The sequence below is a fragment of the Propithecus coquereli genome, unplaced genomic scaffold, assembly GCF_000956105.1.
Source record: "Propithecus coquereli isolate 6110/MARCELLA unplaced genomic scaffold, Pcoq_1.0 Scaffold646, whole genome shotgun sequence".
Classification (NCBI taxonomy): domain Eukaryota; kingdom Metazoa; phylum Chordata; class Mammalia; order Primates; family Indriidae; genus Propithecus; species Propithecus coquereli.
The window spans coordinates 73,141-83,680 of record NW_012152463.1 but is presented as its reverse complement, the minus strand read 5'-3'; the positions used below and the strand labels follow the sequence as shown (position 1 = coordinate 83,680).

At 53.8% G+C, this 10,540-nt stretch overlaps 1 protein-coding gene across 1 annotated transcript in view; it reads left to right on the top strand.

Annotated features, from left to right (window-relative positions):
• Positions 1 to 5,420, top strand: part of LOC105822929 (chromosome unknown open reading frame, human C14orf159) — a 74,948-nt gene extending 69,528 nt beyond the window's left edge. Inside the window, 1 exon segment of the mRNA XM_012660004.1 lies at positions 5,102 to 5,420. Coding sequence (XP_012515458.1) covers positions 5,102 to 5,263 — 162 coding nt within the window. The 3' untranslated portion in view covers positions 5,264 to 5,420.
• The last annotated feature ends 5,120 nt before the right edge of the window (positions 5,421 to 10,540 follow it).

The window sequence follows — 10,540 nt, the reverse complement described above, 5'->3', positions numbered from 1 at the left end:
GGGTAATTCGGACCCTGGGAAAATGAAGCCAAAGCTCTGACTTCACATCTAAATCCCGGCTCAGATGTGACTTCCCCTGTGAGCAGACAGCAGGGCTCAGGATTGGAGGTTGGTGTCTAGGGCTGCGGGGAGGAGGCAAGGCAACCCGGAGGCAGGGAGGTTCCTGAGCACCGAGAGAGCCTGAGACGGGCCCAAGTCCCCCAGCCACCGCGGCCAGCGGCCCTCGCTGCCTCTTTTCTGTTCCCTTTCTCCTTTCACCGGTCTCTCCCTGTCTGTTTCTCTGTCTCTTTCCCCTTCCTGCCCCGGCCTCGGCTTCTCCCCAGCACCTCCCGGATTGGAGGTGTTGTGCCCATTTTACAGATGACGGAGCCGGTGCTGCGAGAGGCATGGCGGCTTGCCCCAGGCCACCCCGTGAGAGGCAGAGCTGAGGGCTCAGTCTGGGTTTCTCTGACTCCATACTCCGGGCTTTCCCCAGCACAGCTCAGAAGTCTTCCACTTCCCGGTGACGCCAGGGTGCCACAGGGAGGGAGGAGCTCAGGCATGGAGTGACATTTTCGGGGGCAAACGGTCTGCCCTAGAGGGGCCCAGAGGGCCTTTGGTGCTTTCTTTGTACTTCCTGGATCTGAACTGGAAAAAAACATGCAGGGGCTGCCTCACACATGATTCCTGATTCACACAGACACAGAAGAATGGGCCCAGACAAACAAATTCACGCAGCCCGACACCAACCCTCCGGAGATGGAAAATTCTCCTTTTACATTTCGACCCAGTCCTTCAAAAATATATTAATACCGTACAACCCTTATAAAGAAAATAAAAGGGGATGTTTTTAAAGCGCAAGTACAAACACATGTTTGTTGAGCCCTTCTGGCAGGCGAGGCCCAAGGCTTGCTCTGGGAGACAATGAGTCAGACGTGGCCCCAGGGTAGGGAACTCAGGGTCCACCAGGGAGATGAGGAGATGACACATGACAAGTAATTTCAGGAGCCAGGATGAAAATGCGCACAGCAAGCTCCTGTGGGGGCACAGAGAATAGCACTGAGCTCAGAGAGCTCAGGGAAGGCTGCCTGGAGGAGGCGGCGCCGAGCTGGGTCTTAGAGGCTAGTAGGTTGTAGTTGGCAGTAAGGAAGGGTGGGAAGGGCCTTCCAGGCAGCAGGACCCACATAAGCAGAGGAACAGGGACGTGGAGCCATGCAGTGTGCAGGGGAATGACTAGAATTGTCCCACTAGAGTTCTGCGGGTCACTCCGTGGGGGTCCCTGAATCATCCAGAGATGCTGGGCAGAGCTGTGGCCTGAGCTGGTGGTGAAGCTCGACTGGTTGGGACAGAGGAATGTCCCTCATCTCTGCTCAGTGAGTTGCTTGTATGTGGGGCCTCCTTTGCTTGGGGACAGGAGGTTGTGGCAGGAGTGGGCGCCAGGCCGCGGAGCCCAGGGCAGGTGGACACCACTGTCCAGGGCACACCCTGCCCGCTCTGGGCCCTGGGGCTCCCCAGAGTGAGGGAGAGGCAGTGCCCTGGGGTTTTACTGAGGGCAAGTTAAACGTCTGGGGAGCATTCCCCAGACTTCGTCGAGTGCCGAGGGCCCACCTTACAGGCGGCCAGGGTGGTGCCTACAAGGTCAGGTACAGCAGGGCCTGGGGGGACAGGGGGCTGGGGAGCCCAGTCTTCCTCAGCTTGGACAGGGGGCCAAGGCACTGCAGTTGGCAGGTGACAGAGCTCTGGGCAGGGGCAGGGAGCCCCGGGAGGGACTGAAGGCAGCTAAGATGAGACCTGGAGGAGCCCACTCACTGAGCCATCTTCCCTTCAGCCCTGCAGGGCACAGACAGGAGCCAGCCATCCAGCTCTGCCTGCTTGCTGGTCTGGGTCAGGATCACTTTCTTCTCTGTTCTGCTGTGCTTTGTGGATATCTCCTCTTTTCCTGTGACCAAGTCCTTTTTAAAATGTCCATCCTGCCTTGGGTGAGTGGAGTGGGTGGTTAGGAAGAGCACAGGCCCGGGGAGGGGCGGCCTGGTTGACGTCCCAGCCCCACCCACTTTAGCCTCGAGCAAGTCTCCTGACCTCAGCTTCCTTGATGGAGGTGATAACAGACCTACCTTTTGGATTGCTGCCCAGATTAAATGAGTCCCTTTGTGTAAAGCACTTAGCATGTAGTAAGTGTTCAATAAATGCTAGCCATCATCATCATCATCATCATCATTCTTGTTACCATGAAAAGGTCCTCTCTCTTCCTCGGTCAGGCTGGGGCAAGTGTCAGGGTGGCTGTGAGCCAGGCTTGGTGGTAGCAGCAGGTGGCCCATGCCAAGGAGAGCTCAGGTGCTCAGGGCAGATGGAGGGTGAAGGCCAGAGGCAGAGTTTACCCAGTGAGCTTGGGGTGACAGAGCTGGGGCCTCCAGACACTGTGTGGTGTCACATGGGACTGTCTGTCTTTCCTTTGTGTGGCCTGGGAGGCCGACTGAGCTGTCTTTCCAGCTGCTGCCCTGCCCAGCCCAGCCCGAAGTTCTCCCCTGCCTTCCCCAAGGTGGGGCCGTGCTGGTACCAGGCCATCCCGCCCCAGGGGCAGCAGCAGCCCTGTCACTGACTGGCCTATGCCAGAGACTAGAGCCCCCAACTCAGCCGCTAAGCCCAGACATCATCCCGGGGTCTCTTTCCCACCCACCACAAATGAGCTCCCAAGCCCTGTCCACTCTGCCTCGCCTGGGCCCTCGCTCCTCCTCTCCCACCTCACTGTCTCAGCCAGGACGGGTGCAGCCACTCCTGGCACTCTGCTTCCAGCTGCTCCCGTCACTCTCCTCCCCCACTGCCACCACCTCCGCCCAGCTTCTTAGGAGATGGTGGGGTCATTCAGCCATTCCTGGGAATTTGCAGGGAGTTGCTGTTGGCCCCTGTGGCTTTGCGCGGCTGGGTGCCAGCGGACTCCTAACCTGTTGACTGATCATGTGCACCCTGAGGACCCCAAGGCCCTCCCTGGTGAGGGAAATCAGTGCGAGGGCTGGAAGTGGCCCCATGATCGCAGAGGCATTCCCCCGTAAAGAGAGGATATGACCAGCGGGGAAGAGAAGTGGGACAATAAAGCCCAAACAAAGGGCGGGAAATGCCATTCTGGGTGGGTATCCCCTGGGAAGAGGCTGTTGGACAAAGCCAACGTGGGAAGTGGAAAAGCTCTTGGGCCTCCCCCCACGGGGAAGGGAGAGGCCCAAGAACATCTGCCTTGGCCCCCAGGGCAGAACAGAAATGCAGGTTCTCAGGCAGGTGTGGAGAGGCAGTTCCCAGCTGACATTTGCAGACACTTTCCCCATTATCGTGAAAAGTTTTCAGTGATGCCCCTCAAGGGCCCTCGCTTGGCTCATTCCTACTCTTTCGTCACCTTTGAACCTAGTTGCACCTTTGAACCTAGTTGCCGCTTGCCGTAGCCCAGGCCGCCGTAACAAAATACTGTAGACAGGGAAGCTGGAACAACAGAAGTTTAATTCTCACAGTTCTGGAGGTGGGAGGTCCAAGATCAAGGCAGTTTTGATCCCCTGACGGGGGCTCTCCTCCTGGCTTGCGGATGGCCGCCTCCTTGCCATGTCCTCACAGGGCAGAGAGAGTTCTGGTCCCCCTTCCTCTCCTAATCCCATCATGAGTCCCTCCCCCTCATGACCTCATCTCAGCATAATTCCCTTCCAAAGACCCCAATTTCAAATGCCATCAATTGAGGGTTAGGGCTTTAATGTGTGAGTTTTGAGGGGACACAAACATTCAGTCCATAGCACCCCTCCTCCGGAAAAGTCTTCCTTGAGCCATCCCAATAACCTGGGTTGGGAGTCCCTGCTCTGTGCTGTGACCCCATGTACGGTGACTGCCTGACCACTCGTGTGAACCGTGAAGACCCTGGGGCAGGGACCACGTCACATTCGCCACCGTAGGGGCCTGGCACGTGGCAGGTACTCGATCAGACTGGTGGACGAGGGAATGAATGAGCAAATGCCTGGGCAGGAAGGTGAGGGTCCCGCTCCTATCTGCCCTGATTTCCTGTTCTAGATTCCTTTGGTCCCTTCCTCTCACCTCCCATCTTTGTGGAAGTGGAGGAGGAGGAAGAGGAGGACTGGGGGTGTGTGTTTGACTTGCCTTATGCCTTCGCCTAAGACTCACCTTCCTCCGGGGAACCTGAGCCGTCCCTCCAGAGACACATCAGTGGCTTAGACAAGTGGTTCTTCAGGACCTTATTTTTGGAGGGAGAGGGAAGGAGGGGGATCAAACCCTTTTTTTTTTTTAACCAGCAAGTAAGCTCAAGGAAGAAAACTCTCGGGTAAAGGCCAGGAGACCCAGCCCTGTCAATAAAATCAGCCTTATTCTTTGAGCAGCTGTGTGCCAAGGACCATGCTAGGTGCGTTACTTGCATTATCTCATTTAATCCTCTTAACTCTCTAAAGGAGGCATTGTTATTATTAGTTATTATTATCATTAACCTCCCTATTTACAGATGAGGTCACTGAGGCACAGAGAACACCTGCCAGGAAAGACTCACATCAGATCCACGTGATCCCACAATCGCCCCGCGTACTCAGCCCTGGGCGGAGGCGTCGGGATGGGGCCGCGTTTCCCCGTGGCTCTGCTCCCTCTAGATGCTCCCACATCCGTGCTGGCTGGTGTCCAGGAGGTGCCAGCGGCAGGATTTGGCACGTGCCCCACGTGAGGTTAACGGTGGGGCCTCAGGAGGGAGGGGGCCGTCTGGCACCATCAGAGGCCGTCGGCAGGGCTGCGCAGGGCCGGGTGGAGAAGTAGCCCACGCTGCACCTGCAGGAGCGCGTCTCCGGTGTGTGTTAAGAAAATGCAGGTCTCCATAAAAGCATATTATTTGGTGACATGAAGGTAGCTACCAGAAGAAACAGCCCAAACCATTCAGGTGGTTGCTTCTGGGGAGTGGGTTTGGGCGCCAGTGAGCCATTCATTATTTATCATGAGTCTTCCAGTGGTATTGGTATTTTTAACCTAAATTTTATTTTTTAAAAGGTGAGCATGTCAAAGCAAACGCTCCTTCTCCACTTATAAATGAATATATTTCTTTCTTTTTCCAACCGCCTCCACTACTTCTACTACTGCCCCGTTTTGTTTTTTCCAGGAAGAAAAAATGTTGCGCATCCTCGTGCAGCACAAGGTCCGGAGCAGAGTCTCGGGCGTCGTGGGCATGGAGGTGGACGGGCTGCCCTTCCATGACACCCACGCGGCCATGATCCAGAAGCTGCTGGACGTCACCACAGGCCACACATCTGGTCTGCTCTGAGGATCTTCCTAACAGTCGCTCATGGGACACCAGCGGGCAGTTAACTGCCAGGCAGAGCACAGGAGTCAGCGTTACCAAGGCCTTGAAGAGCCCCCAGACTGCAGCAGCCACCCCCCGCCTTATCCGCAGTTGCAGTTACCCATGGTCAACTGCAGTCTCAAAATATGAAACGGAAAATTACAGAAATAAACGACTCCTAAGTTTTAAATTGCCTGCTGTTCTGAGTATTGTGATGAAATCTCGCCCCGTCCTGCTTGGTCCTGCCTGGGACGTGAGTCATCCCTTCGTCCAGGGCAGCCACGCTGTCCGTGCTCCCCACCCATGAGTCACTTAGCAGCCGTCCAAGTGGTCAGATCGATTGTCCTGGTGTCGCGGTGCTCGTGTCCAACTAACTCTTATTTGACTTCACAGCGGCCCCACAGCGCAAGAGCGGTGACGCTGGCAGTTCAGGCGCGCCCAAGACAAGACGTAAAGTGCTTCCTTCAGGTGAAAAGGTGAAAGTTATTGACTTAAGGAAAGAGAAAAAATCCTATGCCGAGATTGCTAAGATCTGTGGTAAGAACGAACGTTCTGTGAAATCATGAAGAAGGCAAACAATTCGTGCTAGTTTTGCTGTTGCCCTCGAACTGCAAGAGTTATGGCCACAGTGTGTTTGCAAAGATGGAAAAGGCATCATTTGTGGGGGAAAGACACGGACAGAAACATGTGCCAACTGACAGCAAGCAGGTTTGATGCCGACCAAGGTTTCAGGCACCGCTGGGGGTCTTGGAACATATCCCCTGTGGGTGAGGGGGGACCACCGTAATTAAGAAACGGTAAAATGAGCAAATGTGGAATGTATATTTATGAAGTTTGGGGGCTTTATGGAAGGTTTACTCACTACCACCGCCAAAATATTTATATCTTTGAAACGTTTTCTTTTTCAGGCAACATTTTGTTTGCTAAGGCAGAAGATCCCCTGAAAAACCTTAAATTTGTCACCATCGCTGCCCCTCACCTCCCTTCACCCCTGACACTCACTCCTTCCACCTCCTCCCTCTGCTCCCCCACCCTCGGGCTGGACACTTTGCCCCCAGCACAAGAGGCAGCCATGCCATGGGTGGGTCACAGAGCCCTCCTCAGCGACTCCAGCCAGCCTGTCCTTATCTCCTGTGCAAGGTTCCTCTGCACGCTGCCCAGCAAAATTAGAAACTGAGTCACTGCCCATTGTCCCAGGACAATGTCTTGTGCTGGCACACTGCTGAGTGACGCCTGACTCACCCAGGCAGGGACGGTGCGTCTCCCCAGCTAGGGCCCCAAGTGTTTGTCGAGCCTGCTTGTTTTCCTTCATTTCCTTAAACATGTCTAGTCTGATTCTATGCGGGGTGACAGTCGTGAAGAATGGAACATGTGGTGTAGAAGCGAGCTCGATCTGCAGGGCTGTGCTTGTGTGGGTGTGCTGGTGGGGCTGACGCACCCGCGGTCAGGACAACGCAAGCCTCTGTCTGTGGCTTCTCACGGCTCAGGGAAGCCACCTCAGCTCTGAGCCTCACTGGCCAGGTCTCCTACAAGTATAAGGTTTGTCCCTGATTTGTGACTGCAGAGTTCCGTGTAGTGGGGGCCTCTGATTACAGGTGTACCCGGACATTTTCGAGATCTTGACAGTGAGAAAAGAGAAAGAACTCATGATGGCAAAGCTACCAGCATTCTTCTGACTCATATTTTGGGGGAAGACACTAATGGGCCTTTGGTTTTGCAAGAGTAACAGCAGGATTCTGCTCCGGCATGGAGAAGTCTGAGGCATAACCGTGTAATAGGTTATCTTCACCGTGGGCAGAAATCTATGGGGAGATGATTAAGTTGTTTGGAAAGGAGGTTTACAACCAGGCTGAGCCCAGGGAAGGCTGAGAATAGGGGTCCTAGACTTGGTGGAACATCCAAAGGCCCCCTGTGGGGAGAGGCAGGCCCGTGGCCTGGCAGCAGGGGCCAAGGCGCAAGGGAGGGTCAGGAGAAGGCCCCTCAGCAGGGTCCAGCCCAAGGACCACTGGAGCTGTGGTTCCCAGGATGCAGTTTTGAAGCTTGTCCATTCCGCAGTACGACTCCAGCTCAGACTCTTAGTATAAAAGTTTTGCTCAGCTTTGCCCTTTTGTCCTAGCCTTGACTGTGCTTTGGGGAAAGGTCTGTGCCCATGTCTAGGGCAGCATGGAGGGCGTGGCTGTAGCCTGGAGAGGCTGGTTACAGGGGGACATGAGGTGACCTACAGGGAGTGGTGGGGGGGCCAGGGTGAGAGACAGGCCTGGTGCTGAGCAGACATGCGGGGCATGTCCAGAAACACTGTGGGGAGGGATCCTGGTTAGTAGGATACAGGCCGCTCTGTGGATAACCAAGGGTAGCCTGGAGACCTTGGACACATGGAGGCAGCAGAGGCCACACAGACCCTGCAAGAACCAGGACTGGAAGGCAAGTGAGCCAGCTAAGGGGAGCAGGGCTCCTTGCCCCCGGAGGTCCTCCGGCCAAGAGCTGCCCCACACCCAGCTGGGAAAGGCATTGCTCTGGGGTCGCTATTCGCCTCTCATTGCAGGGGCCCTGCAGACCACTAGCCCCAGCTTCGTCCAGCCCACTGCACTCTGCCCCCCACACGTGGCTTCCACTGGCTCCACAGTGAAGTCTAACTCTCAGGTCAAAAATCCACTGCTCTCTAGGCCGGATGGAGAGGATGTGGCTCACCAGCAAGTCACATAAACTCAATATATGTCAGCGACGTGATGTGCTTGCCAGCAGCAAAGAAGCAGAGAGGAAAATGGTCCCTTTCTGTTCGGAGCAGGTCAGATGGACTTCAGATCTGGATGTCATGTTTGAAGAAGTGGATTTTATTCATATGAAGGAACAGGAAGGTAAGAGCTTAAAACCTGGTAAGGGAGGTGGCTCAAAGAGCTGTCTGTCAGAGATGGGCCAGATGCTCACCAACTCTGCCTCCTCTTCCTGCACACATAGAAAAACTCCATTTCCAAGCCTCCCTTGCAGCTAGGTTGGGGCCATGCGACTGGGATCTGGCCAGAGGAGTATGAGTAGCAGGGATATCAACCACTGCCAGACTTGGCAAAAAATACCTGTGAGATTCTCTTTGTGCTGCCTCCCTTCCCTGTGTGGATGAAAAGGGAAGATCCCAAGATGGCAGACCCTCTAGATGGAAGGAACCTGAATCACTGCCATCGCTTGGGAAAACAGTTTCAAGAAAGCAGCCTCTCACTGGACTTTGCATGAACAAGGGACAAACTTTTAAGACACTGTGATTTGGGGGTTTATTTGTTGTTGCAGTATACTCTAGCCTTGCCTAACATGAGCTTGGAAGGGTTAACGCTGAGAAGTAGGATACGAAAGTTATCTTCAAATACCAGTTTCTCAAGGGCCATGTGGCTCCTGTGGTTCCACTTTGGCTCCCTGGGAGTTAAGATTTTCTGCCCAGCCCTGAAATGGCTTATCGTGGGTAGCGAGGTAGCTGTCACTGGTGGTGTTTGCAGAGAGACTGGACTATTGTTTTGGGGGGATGTAGATACTTCATGGAGAGGGAGCTGGATAGTATGACCTGTCTGGTACATCCCAGCTCTGATATCTAATGTCTAACCTAGGGATGTTCTTCTGATAGTTGTTGAATTAAAGCAAATGGGATTATGATTTCATCATTTCCACCACTGTGACTCCAGGATGAATGCTATCTGTCTTAGTCCATTTTCTGCTCCTGTAACAGAACACTACGGACTGGGTAATTTATAAAGAACAGAAGCTCACAGTTCTGGAGACTGGGAAGGCCAAGAGCATGGCACCAGCATCTGGCAAGTGTCATCCTGTGGCGGAAAGCAGAAAGGCAAGCCAGCTTGCAAGACAGAGAAAAAGGGGACTGAAGTCTCACAATAACGGACCCTGTCCCATACCGCCATTAATCCACTCATGAAGGCAGAGCTCTCAGGACCTAATCACCTCTTAAAGGTCCCACCTCCCAACAGTGTTACAATGGCAGTCACATTTCAACATGAGTTTTGGAGGGGACATTCCAATCACAGCGCCATCAAAGACCACTGTCTTGCCAGATGAATTCCAGGAATGGAGGCTGCAGGGTCACCAGCTGCAAGAAGCAAGTTTTCAGAACAGCATTGAGCCAAGAGGTCAGAGTGTGGCTCTCTTTCGGTTGTACCAGCCAGGGTAGAAGAGCAGATGGGGATGTATTTCATGCCAAAATTTTCTCCCACTCTCATCTGGCCGACCCGCAGACCAGTGTGTGCAAACAGGAAGACGAGCCCTCATCTTACTAAGCAACACTGGTGAAGAAGAAAGGAATCTTAATGGCTTCTGTCACCTTCAGTCCAAACCAGATGGACTTTTTCTTCCACCCATTCTCTCTGGAGAAAAGAGTCTTAATCCCCAATAATGTCCTTACTTAGTGTGTTTGGAAGAAGGATCTATTCTTCCGGAACACTCCAGGCCTCCAGGAGCCTGACCTAGAGAGAGATTAAGTGAACACCACCAAATTTACATTTTAATATGATGAGTTAATCCTTAGTAATAAACACGGAGTCTGCCACGGTGGAGAAGATGCTCCAGCCTGAAGAGGCTGGTCAACATATGTGGGCCTCTCAAAACAAAACCCAACCACTGAGGACAGCCCCAAAGAGACGAATGCAACAGATCCTCTGCTTTGGGAATTCTAGACTAGTTAGGAGGGGAAGGTCTGACTGAGCCCTCCCTTGCTGTGGGGAGCAAGTACCCAGCAGGTACCAGGGGTCCTGTGGCTGACGACAGAGGGAGTGACAGTCTCCAAACCACAGGACTGGACTCTGTCCTCAAAAGGGAGGTGGCCAAGTGAAGTCCAGAGTGGATCTGCAACACCATACAGACACTTTCTGAATCTCAGGAGGAGGGAGAGCAGACCCTCCTTCACTGCGGGGGTGGGGGGGGTCCGTCCTTCTTGGCCACTGTTGAGTGATCAAGGGCAAGTCCCCCAATTGCTCTGCTCGAGTTTTACTCTGAGAAGGTCAATCCCTGGACCTTCCTTACTCCTTTGGGTGTTTCAAGGGCCCTTTAGATCCCCCTGGTGTTGGAAGACTGCAGAGTACTCCTGCTGAGGCTGGTTACTTTGCTTTATTTGCAGACTGAAGTTTGCTACATAAACCCATGGCACAGTCAGCACACACAGACTTGACAGAAAAGAGAGGACAATACAAAAATACAGTTCTTGATAGATGGCACTGCCCTCAGCTTATCCCAGTCCGTGCCAGTGGAAACGCTGATGTCTACGGTCAA